This window comes from Malaclemys terrapin, chromosome 8, assembly GCF_027887155.1.
Source record: "Malaclemys terrapin pileata isolate rMalTer1 chromosome 8, rMalTer1.hap1, whole genome shotgun sequence".
Classification (NCBI taxonomy): Eukaryota; Metazoa; Chordata; order Testudines; family Emydidae; genus Malaclemys; species Malaclemys terrapin.
In genome coordinates, this window is record NC_071512.1 from 97,796,116 (window position 1) to 97,818,019 (window position 21,904).

A 21,904-nucleotide genomic window follows, 5' to 3' on the forward strand; every position below is an offset into this window, starting at 1 on the left:
ATCCACCTAAGCAACATGGACAAATGTGTGCACATAAAGGCAAGGTGTTATGTGAGAGTAGGTGTTTGGTGGGGGGGGGGGAAGAGAGAAAGAGGTTTGTTTGTTTTTTTAAAAAGGAGGGGGGTTGGAAATTGAAGGACTCCAGAAATTCTCCCAAATCCCCAACCCAGCACAGACAGGGATGTGCAGCACCAGACTTGCAGGCCCTTCAGTTTTCCCCCTCTGAACTGGGCACTGGGGATCTGAACTAAAGCACTAGTACCAACCACAGGTCAGCATGCGCGAGTTCTTGGTTATGAAATGTGGGTAAAGGCCACGGTGACTGTCGCTGGGGCACACAGCTATCCTCCAGAGAGCTGAAAGCCTCACCTTGGTTAGCTCGGCTGTCTCCTGCCAAATACAGAAGCCGGAACACATCGTCTCCCCTCGGGTGTACTCGGGGTTTGGTGGACGGGTGGGCAGCGTGACCGACCTGAACGCGACGACATATGGGTCACTGAAAGAGAAGGAAGTCTGCTTAGGAGCAGATCACAAGTGGATTGAAAAGGTGAGAAAGGAGCAGGATTTTATGCCAGCTCTCAAGTTAACCCCGCTCAGATCAAGGCCAGGAAATGCAGGGGGCAGAACTGCCCCAACACATGCTCAGTGACAGACTGGAAATCACCTCTGCCTAGGTATTCGTGCATGGAAACACAGCACTACGCGGTCACAGTCCACCTTCTGCTTCTGCATTTCTTCTTGTATTGACTTCAAAATAAGTTACTTAAAATTACAGCCAAGATATCTTGGAGTGATTTTTTTTTTTTAAATCAAATCAACTGAAAACAATGCAGAAAGAAGGTATGGGGAAGGGGAAGGCTGGCTACGATCTGGCCTCTATCTACAAATCTCATCACAGTGGCTCCAGTGTCCCTGTGTTTTTATCATATTGGATACCGAAAGCAGGTGAGCTATCCCTTTCCCCAAGCACACTAAGGCAAATACATTGCAGTCAGAGTGGGAGCTCACAATCCACTTAGTGCCAAGGGACTGGAGACTTGGATTTTCAGTAGAGCCTAAGGGAGTCAGGCAACCAGCTCCTACTGAAATTCAGTTTCCCTGAGACGCCTCTGAAATTCCCAGCCGAAGAACTGGGCTAAAAAGAAGGCTGGGGTGAGAATGGTCAGGAACAGCATATGACAAGTATTCATCTCCTAAACTGCAAGCCGATGCTCACCCTTCTCTAGGAAGGGGTAACTCGAATGAGCTCCCCAAGGCATGATGTCCAGTCCTTGGATCATTCTTGTGGTTCTTCTCAGAACCATCTCCAATACAAAATCCTTCTGGACTCGCAGGCCCCAGAACTGGGCACAGGATTCCAGTAGAGGTCGCACCAGTGCCAAATACAGAGATAATAAAACCTGCCTACTCCCACTTGATAGTCTCTTTTTTAAATAGATCTAAGGACCACACCAGCCCTTCAGGCCACAACATGGCACTGGGGACGCATATTCAGCTGATTGTCCCCCAGGATGCCAGTCTTTTTCCAGAGTCACTGCTTCCCAGGAGAGAGTCCCCCATTTCTGGAAGTAGGCGGACATTCTTTGTTCCTAGCTGTACAATCTTACATTTAGCCATACTGAAATCCACACTTGCTTACACCCTGCTTACCAAGCGATCTAGAGCGCTCTATATCAGTCTAGATCGTACATGCAATACAAAAAGCTACATACTGAAACACACCCATGTTCTATATACAAGTTACTTTAGATCCCTCTTGCAGCCAAAAAAAAAAAAATTGTTCAGTGAAAAGGAAGTTGTGTAGCAGTGCCAATTGCTCCTTTGTGCAGCATTTTCGGATCCACAGAGATGAGGCTATGAATTAACTATTTTCATGGTAACGTATTTTTCACTCGCTGGCTGATAGGATCATTTTCATGGCAAATGTTTACATTCTTCAGCATGTCATAAACCAACCATCTCGCAAGGGCTGTGCATCATTGGACATAAGTATGGGGTTCCAGCAACTGTTCGACACGCTGCACTTGAATACCACAGGCTCTGAAAGACAGCCTGGCACAAAAGGGAATCCCAGATATATTAAAACAGGAGAGAAAGCACCATCTGTGGGGATTTGAGAGAGAGCAGAAACACTAAGCTAATACTAAGCACGGACTTTGTAGCACTGAAAGCAAACACCACGCTAACCAAACACTAGACGTTTCCAGCCCCGTGGGCTAGACCCAGCACTGTTGTCCCTATTCTATGCACCGGCTGCCAGCGAGCACTGCACAGAGCTAGACCCAACATGCCACTGGAGCCATGCTAATCTACTTACCCTTCATCACAAGGTCTTCTTCTTGATGCCAGGATGACGAAGTCCTGAGGCTTGTTTTCTTGACTAACCGTCTGACTAAGCACATGGTAGATCATGTCGTCTTCATCAACTTGCTGGACGAGCTCAGCGCTCCTGGAAAGAGGCAGAAGGACATTCCAGAAAGGATTCAGGCTGACTTCCGAAAGATGAGGTCATCTTCCCAGCACCATGACACCAGACACCTTCCCTTAAAAGATGTCCTCCCTCTCTCTCTCTCTCTCAATAGAGTTTCATCATACATAGGGCCCTACCAAATTCACAGCCATGAAAAAACACAGACTGTGAAATCTGATCTCTCCCGTGAAATCTGGTGCCCAGTCGGGAGCTCCTACCCTGTGCGCGGTCCGGCTGCTAGTCCCAGCCAGGGATGGGGAAGGAGCAGTCTTTGCAGGGGATCCTCTTCCCCTGCAAAGACTGCTCCCAGGGCAGGTCAGATCCACCTCAGGAAACCTCCCCAGTCTGCAGGAAGCTCCATGGCTCCAGCTGTCATCACCCACCCCAATACGGGGACCCAGTAGCTCCAGCTGTCGTCACCTCTCCGTGCGGGCAGCTGTGGCTCCAGCTGTCAGCCCCCCCACTCAGGCAAGAGACAGCCAGAAAAAAAAAAAAAAAAAAAACAGGCCTATGGTAACCCGCCCCCAATACCCTGTGACCCTCACTTCTGTGTTGCTGCTGGCAGTGGTGTTGGCTTTAGAGCTGGGCACCTGGCCAGCAGCCTTCCTCTCTGGCTGACCAGCTCTGAAGGCAGCGCCCCTGCCAGCAGTAGGGCAGAAGTGAGGGTGGCAATCCCATGACCCACCTACAATAGCCTTGTGACCCTCCCACTCTGACCACCTTTTGGGTCAGGCCCCCCTGGGTTACAATACTGTAATATTTTAGATGTAAACATTTGAAAACCTGAAACGGACTCATTTTAACCCCCGACTGTGAAATTGACCAAAACGGGCCACGAGTTTGATAGGGCCCTAACCATATGGTGTTACTCAGCAGTAACTCAGACTCCAGACAGAAGCAGTTCAAAGCCAGAGAAATAACTGTCTAACTGGCTTTTGGTTTGGCTAACTTACAATCAGTCAGAGGGATGAAGAAGAAAAGTTTTCTCTGCTGAAGTAGAGCCACCTTCCCAGATATATCCGCTCTCCCATGGACTATGGGCCAGATTTTTAGACACATCTAGGCACCCAAAGATGCAGGTCATGAAAATCCCACCGGGCGCCTACCTGCCTCTTAGAGCCAGATTTCCAATTTGACTACCCTGTAGTAGAGCATTTTCTTAACATTTTCTCAAAATTAATTGCTCCAAACAATTCTCTTTTGGACACATCCTGAAATCCTTGCTTAGTCTAAAGATCGGTTGCCTTCTGTGGGAGCTCATACTTGGCCCTCCCTGGGCAAGAGTCTGAGCCAAACCCCACTGGTGTCAACGGGCTTTGGATCAAGCCCTGAGTTCTTCTGCATCTGACCCCAAACGTTTCAATTGTATTGTCAAGTAGGTTGCAAATTCTTTTCACGCATTGTGACGTGGCACCTCCTGTGCCTTCTCGGTCTGGTTTTGTTTATTTTTGAAGGATGGGATTGGCCTGAAATTAGAGGTGGTTTCTGAGCCTTTCACTGGGATATTTTGGTTTTGATGGAGGACATGAGGTTGGTGGCTGGGATCAGAGCCACAAAGATCACCGACTCACTGTGTGACCTGGGAAAATCATTTCACCTTCTTGTAGCTCAGTCAACCCAGGGGTAAAATTGGGTAAGGAAGTCCAGTACACTCTCACTGAAGTGCACACATACCCCCCCCGGAGCCAACCGTCCCTGGGAAAATAAGTTACAGCTCCTTAAACTTCCCAGGCTGCTCCTGTGAGCGGAGAAATCCTGGATTCAGTGCAAATGAACAACAGGACAGGCCGCTCACTCAAGGCTGTGGTACAGGAAGAACGAGGGGCCCTGACAGAGGTGTCCTCTGTGACAGATACTCTGAAGACTCCAGTCTCCATTTTAGAAGTGTGTTATGTATCTGAATGGGCTAAGGATTGTATTCTGGCTCCATGGGGGAGTTACAGGGTTTCCTGCAGGAACGAAAACCACTGGAGGATAATTCATGCAAATCCCCATGCAGCTAAGCCTGGAGAAGCCTCATCCCCTGGGGGGAAATTGCATAGACTGGTTTGATGTGGCTCATGAGGCCTGGCAAACAAAGAACTGAAAACTGTATCAAGTGACCACTTTGACGTAGGGAGAGGGGCCACACGCACGGTTTCCAAGAACTGCAGGACATGAGACAGTGACCCAGACACGTAGGCCCTGCCAAGGACCCTGAAGCCTGCCAGGGTCTCTATGCTGAAGACGGGTGACTGCCTGCTGAGCGAACACTTGCACGTAAGCTGTTCATTGTTTTTAAAAACATTTTCTCTGTAATACTTTTCTTCTGAATAACTAGTACTTGATTTACGGAGGCTGGCTGGTCGCTGGTTAACCCTGCCATTGCCCCAGAGACAACAGGGCTTGACCTAAAGATAGATCTGCTGAGGTGAATTGCAGTCTACAATCCCCAGCCTGGAGAGAATGGATGGCGGGATGCTGCCCCCAGGAGAGGTGAAATCTCAAAAAGGCCACAAAGGGATCAGAGGTGCAGTTACTTTGGGAACTGTGACACCCTCCTGCAAAGGAGATTTTAAACCAGAGTTCCTTCTGCCTCTGACTGGGTGTCTGTCGATGTGGCAGCTTTAATATAAAGGCAGGTTGGACAGGCGTATGATCCTGGCACAAGATTCCACCCCCTCTCAGTAAAACCAATTCTAATTACCATCCAAGGCCATGGGAGAGCTAAGAGCATACGCTGGTCATAGTGTATAGTCACAGTCCAGCCACTTCATGGAGTTGGGAAGAGCAGCACAGCTTTATAGCGCGGAACACTGTATAGGAAGTTAGAGCCCTTATATGGGACAGGAACATAAAATGTTAAAGCTACGAGCCAGCTCACTGCTGTGGTTACAGGCCTCTGCCAGCTAAGAGTCTCAGCTGCAATCCTAGACTAACAAGTCTAGAGGTGTCGTCAGCAAGCAGGCAGAACAGTTGACTAGCTCGTACATGTGGCTGGTCTCCAGAAGATAAAAGCTTTGCTACTGTCACCAACGGCTAACGGGGCGTCTTCTTTTGCTCAAGTGGCAGAAACGTGTGCTTCAGGAGATAAAGGTCACGGATTCTATTCCACCATACGACACATGAGCAGTGTGGCAGCCAGCTCCGATGTCGGTACATATCCAGCCACAGACTGCATAGACTGTGCACTCCTGCTTTTGGAGTGGGGTGGATGATGGAGGGGAAAAAGCACTTTACACGGCTTGAACGAAGAACCTTTTTGGATTGGGAAGTTGCTTTGAGGGAGGAAAGCCAAAGAAAAGAAATTGGGGACCTCCCCCCCCTTATCCCCAATAAAACAGGGACCATCAATCCTAACATTTTAGCTGTCCTCCAAGTACTCACGCATAATGTCTATCCCATTCGTGCCTCTGTCTTAAGTCTGACAGAAGGAAGAAGGCCTGTGTTGCATCAATGCAGAGGCTCATCTCTATTCGGAAGGAGAGGTACTTGTCTTCCTCCAGCGTGTACATCCTGACCTTTGAGAGGGAGACAGACAGAACAGGTGAGAGGCAGAGCCTGCTGTCTTCATTAAAATGACATTTGATTTTCCCCAATAAGATTCATTCATATTTTTACCTTATTATAATATAACCAACTCTCTCTCTCTCACACACACACACACACACACACACACACACACACACACACACACTTTTCATTACATTAGCATGAAGAATCACATATACCTGGTGGTACATGAGGCCTCTGTTTTATGAGCTGGGTCTGGCGACACCATTAAACCCCATGAGTAAATCTCAAAACAGTTGTCCAAGCGAAAGTTACCGGATAGCTAGCATGGGTGTTGAATGGAAATGGGTGAAACTGGAGACCGCTCTGGTTGATGGGTTCAGTGGGATTTTACTAAAGCACAGGTACCTACGGCATCACTGGAAGCCATATATTTTACATGTACATAAGTGTGTGTATGCAGTGTACATTTGGACGTATATAGAATGTTGATCGTATAGACACACAGTCATTGAATACATGTAGTACAATCCCATTTATTCAAAGTGTTTTGGGGACATCAAACACTTTTGGATACACTCGGATTCAAATAACTGGGGGCGGGAAAGGACTGAAGCATGTCCTCTGATCTTAACACGAGTTGTTTCCACTAACTGTAGGCAGTCCAGGAGACTAAAGAAGGCAGTGTTGACTTGGGGGTGCGGCAGGGCTAAGTACCTTGTCTATTTCTGTGGCGAGTACCCAATTGGTTTTCGCTACAAGAGTCTTCAGTGCAGAAACATTGTTGTAGCTCAGATAAACCTACATCAAAAACATCATAAGAAAATACTCGGTTAGGTTTTCCTGTATCTAAACTCATGGGATACTATAGCAAAGCTTGCAGCTGCTCAGATACTGAATTAATCAGAGTAAATCGGGGGCTAAGAAGGAATTTATTCTTCCAGTTAAGATCTCTCTACAGCATGCTGTTTTAGGTAAGGTTTCATCCTTCTTGTTTCCATAGACCAGGGCCGGCTTTTGGCCAATTCCACCAATTCCCCCGAATCTGGCCCCGCGCCTAAGAGGGCCCCGCGCCCAGTGACAGGGCCACCCAGAGTGGGGGGCAAGTGGCAGAGAATCCCTTCCCTGGCTAGAGGCACCTTTTTAATTTTTACTCACCTGGCGGCGCTCTGGGTCTTTGGCGGCAGGTCCTTCAGTGCCGCCGAAGACCTGGAGCGAGTGAAGGACCTGCTGCCAAAGACTAGGAGCGCCGCCCGGTGAGTACAAACCCCACGTGTTTTTATTACGTGTTTGTTTTTTTAGTCATCCCTGTCGGGGCCCCGTTGAAACTGTTGGAATCGGGCCCCGCACTTCCTAAAGCCGGCCCTGCCATAGACCATATTGATTCATGTATAAATATCTAGCTGCTACTTAGTACCGGCTCCTGGGCCTTCCTACAGCCCATGGGGCTTAGGTGCCAGGGGAGGCTCTGGCCAGTACCTACGCAGACAGTTATTTTACCTTGTTACTTTGGTCCCAGGGCACCGACAATGGCACTTTTGTCTGTTCACAGGAAATGATGTATTTTCTAGGGAAAACAACGAGAATTGCTTTAGTTACAGCAGTACTGATCTTCAGCACGTGGCAGGGAAAAGGACATCTCAAACACATGCTGGTGAAAGAGAGAGACAGTAAAGTTAGCAGCAGTGTTTTTGACTTCAACATCTTCTCCAGCAATGATCTACAAAAGGAGTGGGGGAAAACACAGTCATCTTATGAATATCTTGGGACCAGGATCCCAGTGGATTGAAACAGCCATTTCTTCTTGGCTCAAATTGAGGGAGCTCAGAGCAACAAAAGCCTCAGAAATCCTGCACATCATTTGCAGGCGGAAGGGAGAGGAATCAGATTTTGGCCCAGGATGAAAAGAACCTTTAAGGATTACTTCTAACAAAGGCCAGGCAGTGATCTGGATGGGGCAAGACTAAGGCCTGGTTTACACTAACACTTCTGTTAGTCAGGGATGGGGCTGGATTTGAACAGGAAGTGCTCCTATCTGGCCTTTCTGGTCAGGCAGGCCAATCTCTGCAGGTGGTCAGGGAGTGGCATAGGCAAGCTGTAAATGCATGGCTTCCACCCGGGCACCCCCCCACGGCAGCCCTTGGCCTCATTTCCCCTTGATTTCTCAAATAACCCACGACTCTGAAGGCTCTACTGAGTTTAATTTATTACCAACAGTCCCACTACCATGAACCAGAATCCCCTCAGCACAGTGCAAACAAACAGTCCAACTCCAGCATCTCTCCCCCGACCCCCAGGTACAGCTCTGGCGTTTCCCACCCCACCCCTCTAGCTGGGGTGTTTCTCTGCCTGGTTTCCTTCCCAGGTACGGTTCCAGCTCTTGCCCGGACACATCAGCAGGCTCACGTCTCCATCATACCCCAGACTTTGGCCCTCTCTGGCCAGCAGGCATCTCCCTGGGCTGCTCTCAGCCTTCAGCGCTCTCTGGCCTGGGGGCATTTGTAGAAGACTCTCTGGCCGCCCTCCTCTTTCACCAGCCTGATCTAGTGCCGCTGCTCAACCAGGGAACTCTTACCACACTGTCCTCCAGGGGAATCCCCTCCCTGCAGCTCTTAGCCCAGCTCTGCCTGTGAGCTCACTTTACTGTGGACTCACCCCTGTCCTGAACTCTGGGTTCTGAACTCCCCTCTCAGTTATAACTCCCCCGGGCACCCCACCCTCCTCCTTACACCAAGCCAGGGCACCCTTGGGTGGGAACAGGAGAGCTGAGCCTACTTTCATTTAATAGGCCAGCTACCCTGTTACACAAGCAGCCCAGATCCCAAACTAGGAGCCAGGAGATCTGGGTTCTGTTCCCAGCTCTTCCTCTAACTTACTGGATAACCTCTTTAGCAAGTCCCAGAGAGCCTCTCGTGGAAATGGTTCTGGGTGCCCACAATCCAGGACCTGGTTTTCAGAAGTGCTGAACACCCACCAACTCCAAATCAAATCAATGGGAACCACATCTACCCAGGCTCTAGGGTCTAAAGCAAGGTGCCCAAAACAGGTGTAGAACTGATGAATGAAATAGTTTTTAATTGTTCACTTTATTAATGTAACTGCATAAGTAAAGTTTTATGAATGAAACAATATTCATTCATAAAACCGGTTACCCCAATAACTGGCTAATTAACAATTAAGATGCTTGTTAAGAGCCATAACTGTTCAGTCAGCTGCCTTTGTAAGTTTCACTATCAATCCCATTCCTGCTTAAATCACTAAGGCTGGGTCTACACTACCCGCCTGAATCAGCGGGTAGAAATCGACCTCTCGGGGATCGATATATCGCGTCCCGTTGGGACACGACAATCGATCCCCGAATCGGCGCTCTAACTCCACCAGCGGAGGTGGGAGTAAGCGCCGTCGACGGGAAGCCGCAGAGGTTGATTTTGCCGCCGTCCTCACAGCGGGGTAAGTTGGCTGCGATACATCGAATTCAGCTACGCTATTTGCGTAGCTGAATTTGCGTATCTTAAATCGACCCCCCCCCCCCCCCCGGTAGGGTAGATGTAGCCTAAGACTTGCACTGTTTCAGTATTGTAACATCTGTTCACCATTTATTACACTTGCCTACAGTGTAACTTCTGTTCACTGTTTGCCATATTGTAATTCAAACCCCATTTTAAAACGCTTACTCCATTTTGTAAGGGCTTGCTGCAACCTTCATTTTTGCCAACCCTGCTGTAATCTTATTAGTTTAGTTTAGATGTGTGAATGTGTGAATGAGGCTGGAGGTTGATTCCATGGAATCAACCTCCAGCCCCAGCCTGTCCTGATTAAACAGAGTTCAAACACCAAGGGCTGAAGATGCAGACAAGAGCCCTAACAAAGTAAGAAGAATCCACCCTAAAAGAAAAGGTACAATAAAAGGAAGATCAAAGCCCGGTCCGAGGCTGAAAGTCATGTCTGCAATTGACGAGTGATCAATCACCAAACCTGGAGGCAGAGTGACACAGCAAGACCTATAGACTCTGGATTCAAACTAAAGCCTACAAAAAGGATGGGTGAGATGGAAAACTTTGGAGGAGGGTAACATTCTGCTGCCAACATGGAAGGGCATCGGTGCATGCCCAACAGACCCAGCTCGTCCTTGTGCCCGGCTTTCCTTGCCAGTTAGCCGCCACAAGCTACGAACCCAAGCTGCAAACTCAAGCAGGACTGGTAACTATGCAGCAGCTGCAGAACATCTGATGGATGTGTGTGTGTGTGTGTGTGTGTGTGTGTGTGTGTGTGTATGTATATTAGGTATAATGTGTGTGTATAAGGATTAAGATATTAGTTATTGGTCATAAATCAAATCATCATAATAAATGTGGCATCTTTATCTTGTCCCCTTTAATAAGATCCTGCTAGTTTTTATTGGTAGAACACAGGCTGCTTCTGAAATCTGGCCCTTAGCTTCTCCATTCCAGTTTCCCAGTCTGTTAAATGGGGATGGTACTTATCCACCTTTACAAAGTGCTTTGAGTGCCACAGCTGACGTGTTACTGAAGAGTTCGTCATTCGGTTTGTAACAAAATCTGAAGTTGGGCAAGTCTCTGTTTGGAGGTGCACAGCAGCCCAAGCTTGGATTAGAAGAGTTTGGGTTTTATCACCGGAGCAAACACTATATTTGAACTATGCACAACAGCAAGTCAAATTTGCAGGATGCTGTTTATTTAGGGTCATTTGATGGAAGCCTTTACTGTAACCGAAAGGATCCGAATTTATTCCGGGACTGGTGTAATGAGTGAACAGCTGAAGCTAGACTCAGACAGATACTGCACTTCTGAGGGACCATGCCTTTGTTCTCATATTGGCCTTGGACTCAAGGGAAAGTTATGAAACTCCTGGAAGCAGGAAGGCAGATGCCGCAAGACATTCCAGGAAGAAAATATTTTCACTGCTTAATTGCCACACTTCACTACAATCTTATTCTCGGGGACTGAGATACTGGGGTATAATTTGTCTGATAACACCAGATCTGTAATCAGAGACATGATATAACCAAGGTGAAGAGTTGAAAAGTAACAAAATAAAGCAGCTGTCTTTTGCAAGGCTTCATTGCAACCACATGACGAGAGAGGACTCCAGGAATAGTGATTCACAATGGGCAGAGAAGACAGGACTCCAATTGCACATGCAGATAAAACAAGTGGAGAGATTTGGGGCGGGGGGGAGAGGGGGAATAGTGTTTGTAACAGATGTAAAACTAACCAGAGACCAGCTTCCCATTTTTCTACAGATCAGGGGCAGCAGTAAGATACCTGTTAGGGTGAGGACAACTCCAGTCCAGAGAAGAGCCATTAAAGATCTAGAAAACACGACCTATGAGGGAAGATTGAAAAAAACTGGGTTTGTTTAGTCTGGAGAAGAGAAGACTGAGGGGGAACATGATAACAGTTTTCAAATACATAAAAGGTTGTTACAAGGAGGAGGGAGAAAAATCGTTCTCCTTAACCTCTCAGGATAAGACAGCCAGGGCATTTTAGGTTGGACATTAGGAAAAACTTCCTAACTGTCAGGGTGGTTAAGCTCTGGAATAAATTGCCTAAGGAGGTTGTGGAAACTCCGACATTGGAGATTTTTAAGAACAGGTTAGACAGACATCTGTCAGGGATGGTCTAAATAATACTTAGTCCTGCCATGAGTGCGGGGGACTGGACTAGATGATCTCTCGAGGTTCCTTCCAGTCCTACAATTCTAGGATTCTCCAAAACCCAGTCAATTACTGGTCTTGGATGCAACTAGGGCTTTATATCGAGGTTCTGCAGATACTCCATTAAGCCAAAAATAGCAGCTTCCAGGGGAAAAAACTGACTATCCAATAAGTTTCTTATGCCGTCCCCTCAAGCAGTGAAAAAGTGAGGTGTGCACTCTTGTAATAAATAAATAATAATAATAATATTTAGCACTTTTTACCCATAGTTCGAAAAGAGTTTTACAGAGGCAGACGAGTATCATTATCCCTGTTTTACTGAAGGGGAAACTAAGGCACAGAAATTCAATGATTTGTCCAACTCTCACAGCAGAGCCAGGAATAAGGACAGCAAGAAAACAAGGAGCAATACACAAATGGAACACGATAGATGTAGCAACTCTCAGGCTCAAGTTGTTTATTCATTCCATATCTTATCCACTAAACCAGGGGTGGGCAAACTTTTTGGTCCTAGGGCCACATCGGGTACAGAAATTGCATGGAGGGCCAGGTAGGGAAGGCTGGGGGAGGCTATGCCTCCCCAAACAGTGAGGAGTGGCCTGGCCCCCGCCCCCTATCCAGCTCCCCAGAACCCCCACCCAACCCCCCATGCTCCCCATCTCTGACTGCCCGCCGCAGGACTCCCGCATCCTATCCAAACACCCCTGTTCCCCACCCCCTGACTGCCCCCCAGGACCCCCCCACCCCCATTCATCTCTCCCTGCCCCACATTACCTGTGGGGTGGGGGAAAGAGGGGCTCAGTCCTTTCCCTGTGCGTTTCCCCTGCTTGTTTGGCTGCTCTCCCTGGCAGTCGGGCAGGGCTCACTCCCTGTCTGGGCTTGGCTGCTGGGGACAGGGGCCAAGCATGCTGGGGGTGGAGAGGGACCCTGGCTTGCTCTGCCCCTGTCCCTGGCAGCAGGGGCCAGGCCCCTTGACCACCCCCTGCAGCGCCCCCCCCCCCCCCCGGAACTCCCCCTGACCGCGCTGCCTTGGAGCACCAGGTCTGGCGGCGCTATAGCCGGGCCACCTGGCCGGGGCTGCAGCCACGCTGCCCAGGCACTAGGGGAACTGTGACTGCGAGGGAGGGGCCAGGGGCTAGCCTCCGCCCCGTGCGGCCGGGGAGTTGGGCTGGCTCCTCCGCAAGCCTGTCCTGACCCCGCTCTCTGGCAGGAGCTCGGGGGCCAGAGAGAAGGGTCCTGTGGGCTGGATGTGGTCTGCAGGCTGTAGTTTGCCCCCCTCTGCACTAAACCATACTGCTTCTCTTGTGCTCCAAGAGCACCAAATATTCAAGATCTCTAATCCTGGCTCTCAACAAATGCTTGGAAGTCTTGGGCAAATCACTTCGCTCTGCCTCAGTTTCACCAAGAATAGAGTGAGGTTAATAAATTCTTCCTTTCATGCCCCACAGGAGGGAGATAAAACTGAATGATTACAAAGCACCTCTAAGATGCGTAGCACTAGAAGAGGGCTAATCATTATGATTATTACAGATTGATCTTGTCTAGTTATGTATTTTGTGTTCTGTCTATGCAGATATTATAGTGCATTAATCACCAAGGTATCTGGATATTAGAGTGTGTTTTGACAATAACAGATGTATAACATAAGCATAGCCCTGTGATGCTTTGTTTTATACACAGTTTCTACTTCTGAATTTAGACAGTTTTTCCTGTGCTGTCCCTACCATCTTCTCTCTCTCCAGCTCCCCTACATATGTCTGTCTTCCTAACGTTCCATGGTTTGGCACTACACCACTTAGCCCTCAAGTACCTTTTCACAGAATCATAGAAATGTAGGAATGGGACCTCGAGAGGTCATCTGGTCCAGACCCCTGTGCTGAAGCAGGACCAAGTTCATCTAGACCGACCTTGACAAGTGTTTGTCCAATTTGTGCTTAAAAACCTCCAATGAATGACATGGATTCCACAGCTCAACTATCCGAATAGTTAAGTTTTCTCCTAATATCCTAAATAGTTTTTCCTAAATCTTCCTTGCTGCAGATTAAGCCCATTCCTACTTGTCCTACTTTCAGTGAACATGGAAAACAATGGATCATCATCATCTTTATAACAGCCCTTAACATATTTGAAGATTGTTATTGGGTCTCCATTCAGACTTCTTTTCTCGAGACTAAACACGCCTGTCTTTAACCTTTCCTCATACATCAGGCTTTCTATACCTTTTATCATTTTTGTTGCTCTCCTCTGGACTCTCTCATATTTTTCCTAAAGTGTGGCACCCAGAACTGGACACAGTTCTCCAGCTGAGGCCTCACCAGTGCAGAATAGAGTGGGACAAATTACCTCCTGTGTCCTACCTACAATGCCTGTTAATACACGGCAGACTGATGCCTCTCTTTAGCAACTGCATCACACTGTTGATCATACTCCGTTTGTGATCCACTAGAACTCCCAGATCCTCTTCAGCAGTACTACCACCTAGCCAGCTATGCCCCATTGTGAAGTGCATTTGATTTTTCCTTCCTACGTAAAGTACTTTGCACTTGTCTTTATTGAATTTCGTCTTTTGATTTCAGACCAATTCTCTAATTTGTCAAAGTCATTTTGCATTCTAATCCTGTTCTCCAAAGTACTTGCAACCCCCTCCCAGCTTGGTTCCACCATAAGCACACTTTTCACTCCATTATCCAACTCATTCATGAAAATATTGACTAGTACCAGACACAGGACAGACCTCTAGCGGACCCCTCACAAATACCTCCAGTTTGACAGCAACCTTCTGACAATTACTCAGAGTATAATCATTCAGCCAGTTGTACACCCGTCCTAGCCATTTCATCTGGAATGCATCTCCTTAGTTTACTTATGAAAATGTCATGTGGCAATGACATTTTCCTTACTTAAAAAAAATATATATATATCAAGGTAGATCATGTCTACTGCTTCCCCCCATTCAGCTGGCCAATAACCCTGTCAAAGATAGAAATCAGGTTGGTTTGGCATGATTTGTTACTCGGGCTTGACAAATCCATGGTGTCTATTTCTTATAACCCTATAATCCTCTAGGTGCTTACAAAGAGATTGTTTAATAATTTGTTCCATATCTTTCCAGGTATTGAAGTTAGGCTGACTGGTCTATAATTCCCTGGGTCCTTTGTGTTCACCTTTTTAAAAGATAAGTACTATGTTTATCCTTCTCCAGTCCTCTAGGACCTCACATCCTCCATGAGTTCTTGAAGACAATTGGCTAATAAGTCTGAGATTGTATCAGCTTGTTCCTTAAATATCCTAGGGTACATTTCATCAGGACCTGCCAGCTTGAATGCATCTAATTTATCTACATATTCTTTAACCTGTTTTCTCTCTATTTTACCTTGCGTTCCTTTCTCTTTGTTGCTAATACTGTGTTAAGTATCTGGTCACAATTTACATTCTTAGCGAAGACAAAGTAGGCATTAAACACTTCATCCTTCTTGATGTCCATTATTAGCTCTTCTTCCCTGTTAACTAGGGGCCTACACTTGCCTTCATCTTTCTCTTCTTCCTAATGGATTTATAAACCCATTTCTGATTGCCTTTTATGTCACTTGCTAGCCGAAACTCATTTGTGCCGCAGACTTTCCGATTGTCCCTCCATGCTGGTGTGATTCTGGTGTACTCCTCCTTAGCAGCTTGTCCACGTCTGCACTTTTTGATAGATTCCTTTTGGATTTTCAGATCCTTAAAGAGTTCCTGATGGGGCCATACTGACCTCTTACTGTTCTTCCTATCTTTCCTTCACATTGGGAGAGTTGGGTTGCACCTTACTACTGTCTCTTTGAGCAACTGCCACCTCTCCTGAGCTCCTTTGAGCGTCTTTCTGCTTCAAGCTGAGCTCAGCACCAAATAGGTTGGACTAGAAAGGCAACTGGGAGTCCGGCCTGAATTCAAATCCTGTTTCCAACACTGACACGCTGTGAACTCTGGTCTCAGTTTCCCAAACTGAACTCCTGGAGCGCTGGAAGGTTAAGTTCCTCCAGTCTTTGAGAAATCCTCACATGGAAGGTGCTATGTAAGTGCCAAATATTATCATAGCCATGGCGTGCAACCCCTCCCCCACACATAGGCGCTGACTTCCTGCGTTTCCAGGGGGTGCTCCATCCGCGCTCTGCCCAGCCCCCACTCCACCCCTTCCCCCAAGGCCCCAGCCCTGTCCCTTCCCGGGCCCGCTCCTCCCCCTCCCCGCACCTTCCGCATGCCTCTAAACAGCTGACTGTGCTGGGAGGAAGGGGGAGGAGCTGATCAGTGGGGCCTGATGGCGGGTGGGAGGCGCTGGGGGGGAGGGGAATGAGCTGATCCGCAAGGCTCCTGGTGGGTGCTGAGCACCCACTATTTTTTTTTTCCCCCATGGGTGCTCCAACCCCGGAGCACCCACGAGTCGGCACCTAGGCCTCCCCCATCACACCCACCCGCACCTTCCATGGTACAGAAAGCCATGGGTTACCTCCAATTATCCCAGCCTTTACTGAGTTACCTGCATGTGATCATTCAGAGCAGAACGTGGACTGGAATAAAAACCACACTGTTCTATTTAAAACGCTATAGCCCCCCGGTTATTTTTTCCTTCTTAGTTTGAGGTGGATCCTTTTCACTCACCTGTCCAATCTAATTTTTTTTCTAGCACTGGCTTCTCTGTACCGTCTTTCTCCATCCTGTGAAATGGAAACATGTTTGTGAGGTTAAAGTTTTGGAAAAATAATAAAATTTATTAACCGGGAAAAAAAGGTTTTTCAACATTAAGAAAGCGTATGCGCGAACCAATCCCACAGCCTCTGCTGGTCTCGGTAACAGCCATGGCTGGGGAAATGCATGGGATGTGAATGGAAACACGACACGGATCTTTTTCATGCTCCGGCTGTTAGGTTGGTTCTTGGTTAGCTCTAACCAGGGCTATTGTTTGCACACACTATGGTTAACACATGGCAGGCAACCCTAGCAGTGATCAGGGTGTTGCCCCCACCAGCAGCCTAGCCTAGGACTGTCTTCCTGGCAGCAAGTCAGCAGCATTGGGTTTGTTGTTGTTTTTGGAGTATGGACAGAGCCTCCCAACTGTGCCTGTGCACTCAGGCTGGCTAATTCTCCCACCAAGCATTCCTCTCAGTAAGCCATCCCAGCATGCATTGCCTCACATGCTGCTGGTGCTACTCTGTGTAGATGCCTGGCCTCTGGGAATTCTACCCCCGAGGAGTCAGAATAGGGGAGTTGATCAGGTTTTTCCCAGAATGTACCAACGCAACAGAGCTATGCAATGTGGTAGAAGTGGATGGCTCACAGCCAATGCATTTGTGCTGTGTGGGAGAGCGGGGTGGGGAGGGGTATGGAGAACCTGCTGTGCAGACAACTCAGTTGTGTTTGTTGTAGCCAGGACACACGTGAGTCCCAAACTGGTTACAAAATTTGGTTGTACTTGTAGACGGGGCCACTGGCTGAAGGCAAGTTAGCATTGTATAGCTATTTGACTTAGTATAGAAGATACTGGTTAAATGGTTGTGTTGCATTAACTTCCAGGCTCCCTTGCCACACGCTGCTAGGCAATGCTGCTGCTTGCCAGTTACTATACGGGCTGTGAATTTCCTCTGATTTTCCAAATGGGCTGATATAGCACCACTTGATTTACAGCAAATATTTCCGTTTTACTGCCATTTGCATTAACATTCAAGTCACTGATTCACAAGAACTTTTTAAACACGAGTCAGCCTCCTTTGGATTCCATGATTTGTTTAAATCCACCACTATTACGGAGAAATTCATTACAGTTGTCTCAGCCTTGCGCGGTATCTGAGATCTGCTGCTCCAGAGCCAGCCAACCACTGGGGATTTCCCTACACCCCTCACTTGAACTTCAGTTAAAGCCCTCACCCCCTTCCATGGAACTTCTCATGCTCTGGCTTTAAGCAATAAGTGCTCAGCAAGGCCCCAATCCTGGAAGCAACTTGTGTCCTGAAGTACATTCAGCTGTTAGCAAAGCACTGGAAATATATACCAGCCCTCATATGATCATAGAGAGACACTTTGATTTAGTTTATCAGTTTGAATCACTGAAGTCCTCAAGGAACATGGGATGCACTCATGCGCTTCTAAAACACTTCAAAACATTCTCATTCTCTCTTTAGAAGGGAAAAGATCAGTTTTTCCTCTTTATTTGAAAACCCTAATTTCTCTTCCTTCCTTCCCTGCTTGCTTCGTTCTGATGGAGCTCAATACTTCATGGTTCTAATTTGTTTACATTGTTCTTTGTACCAGGCATTGCCAAGCCCATGAATATCAGCATAACATTGGCTTTTTTAATAATATTCTCTCCGTGATTTCCACAGGAACTGAAATTAGAGAAGGGGGTTTGATTTATAGGGGGGGAGAGCAAAGACAAACGACTAAATTGGCAACACTGAGAAACCTCTCTGTACTCTAGGGTAAATCCTAGCAGGAGGGGCAGCAAAGACATTCTCTCCTAAATAATCTGTGGCTAAATGGACTGACTCCAGGCATCATTTATTTTACATACATTGGCTGCATAGGATTCAGGACCTTCCACCCCGACCCTTGGATTAAGGGAGAATTTCGGTTATATGTAATAGCACAAGGGCTTATAGCCTCATAAGCCAAAGAAGATGGACAGCTAGAGGGGTGCCGTGGTCCTGCGCACCTGAGCAGGTCTGACATTCATAGAATATCAGGATTGGAAGGGACCTCAGGAGGTCATATAGACCAATCCCCAGACAGATTTTTGCCCCAGGTCCCTAAATGGGCCCCTCAAGGATTGAACTCACAATCCTGGGTTTAGCAGGCCAATGCTCAAACCACTGAGCTATCCCTCCCCATCAGTCGCACATACAGGGTTAAAAATAGGAAAAGATAAATAGGGAAAAAAAGTGTTTTTTAAAAACAGGAAAAGATTTACTCCTAAAAATGAGAAATAATTTACCTTAAAAACACTTTCCTGGCTTTCAATGTTTAAATCTGGAACTTTTTTACAGCTTACATATACCAAGTGCCGTCTGTTTTATTAGAACTAACTGAAGGCAGAGAGGTTAGAAGTCTTCAGCCCTGATCCTCAACCTTAGGGTCAGATTTTTTAAAGTATTTGATTTCAATGGGAGTTAGGTGCATAGATGCGATTAAAAATCCCATTAGATGCTTATCTACACCTCTAGGTGCCTACATATCTTTTAAAAACATGTCTAGAGCACTGGGTGGATACAAAATTTGTATCCTCATCTGATCTGCGATTCGAAATACATGGTCCACGGATATCTGCATCCACGGGTGCGGATATCTGCAGATTTGCAGGGCTCTAAATATGGTCCCATTGCTCATTGAAATCAATGGGAGCTTTACCATTGACTTCAGTGGATGCTCGTACTAGCCCTCCTTTTGTGATATGCCCTCCAGCATACGGCTACGCAAGTAAAACATGCTTTAGAAGCTAAACAGTTTAAGATTCGCATTCTTTCCAATAAATTGCAAGAAAGAGGAGTTCAAAATAGTAAGCAATACTCTGTTAAGTCTTGCCTGGCTAATACATTTCAGTCTCTACATAGGAAATTTTTTATTATTATTAATAATATGAAATAATCAATGTAAATTCACTCTCTATTGAGCAATTTGATTTCCATTATAGCAAGCTGCATTTGTTTTGCAGCGAATCCAATAAATGCAATACAATTAAAGGCTGTCAAGCTTGGGGCAAAACAAGATTCAGCTGCATCCTACTTCCCCAAATTCTTACATCACGGCACAAGACCACCGACGTGGGCAATGTCATTTTGTAGGCCTTGATTATGGTTTCCATTCTTACCCCAGCTTCTGGTTTCACCATCGGAATGGTACTGGGCTGACCCTCTTGATCCAAGACAACAAATGTCATAAAGGCACTGTTGATGTGTCTTCGACTAACTTCCATTTCCTGTCGATAGGCCTCGACGCAAACGCCAACCTCCATGCTGGAAAGAAGAATGGAAGCAGATCATCGCTAAGTGCCTGGGGCGTAAAGCAACGCTACTACCTAGCTAAAGGAATCCAGTGTGCCATACATTTCATTGCTTATTTATCAATAAATAAGCAGAGGAGCCTAAGAGTGGACCTACTAGATCAGTCCAGCTCAATCAGTAGGACAAGAAAAAGGCCATGACTCAAGCAGCGTGCGCGCAACTTTTCAAATCTTGATGCAAGTTTTCAACAAAATTTGAAATTTCAACAAAAAAGGGAAATCTTTGCAATGAAATCTGAAATTTTCCCCTCCACTTTTTTGACTAAATCTGGTCACTTGGACTGGACGCACCACTCTATTAGGTCAAGCAAATTTTGCCCCCAGACACACAGCTCCCATGGATTTTAATGGAGGTTGCATGTACTTTGTCTGAGAGCAGATTTAGGGCCTAAAAGTCTATTTTGAAAATTCACTGCTTCTCGTGTGAGAATTAAGGAGGTTGATTTTGAAAACCCCCAGTAAAAACACATTTTTTCCTGCCTGATGTTTAGACCTGACCTGATTTAGGTAGGAAGTAGAATAAAAGGAAGTAAATAAAGACACACAGTGATTGGCTGCAATAGACTAGATGATTTAAGGGGTCTTTTTTATCTTTTATTTCTATTAATTTATTGATTGTGAATTTATTTTTATTTGAACCCATTTCAAGCTATTCGAGCCAATTCAGATTTATTCTCAGAACAATCTACAACCCGAACTTCTGAATCAACTTGATTTTACAGTCGGTAATGCCGTGGTTCTCAAATTTTTGTACTGGTGACCCCTTTCAAATAGCAAGCCTCTGAGTGCGACCCCCTTTATAAATTAAAAACACTTAATATATTTAACACCATTAGAAATGCTGGATGCAGAGTGGGGCTTGGGGTGGAGGCTGACAGCTCGTGACCCCCCATGTAATAACCTTGCGACCCCCTGAGGGGTCCCGCCCCCCAGTTTGAGAATCCCTGCAGTAATGCATTCTGTAATTCAAGGGGAAAACACTGCTGTTAACATAACTGATCTCTTTATATAGAACCAGATACTGAACTCGTTTTACAACAGATATCGAACATTGGCAATTCCTTTCTGTTCAATTATTTTTCTTCATTTGTGTAAATCCAGCAGCCAATAATTTGCACCGTTTTGTTTTCAAAGACAAAAGTGCAAGCTTCTGTTTAACTTTCTTATCAAAATCCATTCAAAACCCTGAACCAGAAAAAGATGTACCTGTTTTTGAATGCATTATTAACAATAGCTTTTAACAAGAGGCGGTCCCCAACTTGTGATGGTCCCCTGAAATGGAACATTTCAATGGTCTTCAGAGTGGGGTGGGCATGGCACAGCCGGCTGTGGGAAGGGAGAGAGAGATTTGATTTGCAAAATGCACTCAAAATGGAGGAAACTATTTCGCCAAGCCAACATATCAACCAGTGTGCATGCCCCGCTGCTGGACAAAATAGCAGACCTGCGCAAGTGTTCGTGCACAAAAGGGAAACCACTCAAGCCAGAGAGCCCTGAGAACAGGATAGGAGGCAGGTTCTTGTCAGGTGACACAGGTATATGCAGCCACCCCAAAGCAAAAACTTTGATGCTGGCCCAGCTATCACCATTACAAAGTCCCCAGCAATGCTCAGCCAGCCTGAGATATTCGGGCCTATTTGCTGCCCTCAGAAAGGCAGCCATTGAGGTCTGTATTCCCCTGAGAATGTGTCTTTTGCCTCGGGCCCAAGCCTCTTGGCCCGGATTCCCCATGTTGTGACTAATCATTCTCCAAGCTCTGAGGGTCACTTGTGCAGAGAGAAGCACCCTTTTCTAGCCAACTGAGAGCGCGAACGACTGGGACCACACTCTGCGTTTCCCATGTGGCAGGGCAACACTCTGCCAATAAGCCACCACCAGATCAGCTCATTACAAGCCAGTCTCTGTAGCCAGGTCACTGGTTATACCCCCTTTCCACTCAAGGATCCCGTGGTCCTTCTTTACCTCCCCCTTCGTCACTAGAGCTAGAGAGAAAGAAGCTTGGTTTAAAAAACGTCATCCAAAGAACAGAGTCCTTCACAGTGCGTCTTCCTTCTGCTACCGCACTGCAGTGTTAGCATTTGGTAGGCGCCCAAATGATGGCGTGGGACTTGGGCCCACATTTATTTTGGCAGAGAAGCAAGAATGCAACAGTCATACTGGCAGTGCAAGGATACCGGCAGCCAACCCAAGTGCGTCTGGAGCGCGATGTACATTTTATGATTAAATAATTAGCGGGGGG

The 21,904-nt window shown here is 46.8% G+C and overlaps 2 protein-coding genes across 6 annotated transcripts in view; one reads left to right on the forward strand and one right to left on the reverse strand.

Annotated features, from left to right (window-relative positions):
• Positions 1 to 14,618, forward strand: part of FAM151A (family with sequence similarity 151 member A) — a 39,726-nt gene extending 25,108 nt beyond the window's left edge. The window contains exon 9 of the mRNA XM_054037484.1: positions 14,565 to 14,618. The gene's annotated coding sequence lies outside the window, so the exon portion shown is untranslated. The remainder of the gene's footprint in view (positions 1 to 14,564) is intronic.
• Positions 1 to 21,904, reverse strand: part of ACOT11 (acyl-CoA thioesterase 11) — a 74,327-nt gene that overhangs the window by 1,852 nt on the left and 50,571 nt on the right. For all 5 annotated transcript variants that reach the window (XM_054037488.1, XM_054037489.1, XM_054037490.1 and 2 more), the window contains 8 exons: positions 20,872 to 20,991; positions 19,474 to 19,618; positions 16,275 to 16,330; positions 7,463 to 7,529; positions 6,680 to 6,763; positions 5,837 to 5,970; positions 2,318 to 2,449; positions 370 to 496 (listed from right to left, as the gene is read on the reverse strand). In XM_054037488.1, coding sequence (XP_053893463.1) covers positions 370 to 496; positions 2,318 to 2,449; positions 5,837 to 5,970; positions 6,680 to 6,763; positions 7,463 to 7,529; positions 16,275 to 16,330; positions 19,474 to 19,618; positions 20,872 to 20,991 — 865 coding nt within the window. The remainder of the gene's footprint in view (positions 1 to 369; positions 497 to 2,317; positions 2,450 to 5,836; positions 5,971 to 6,679; positions 6,764 to 7,462; positions 7,530 to 16,274; positions 16,331 to 19,473; positions 19,619 to 20,871; positions 20,992 to 21,904) is intronic.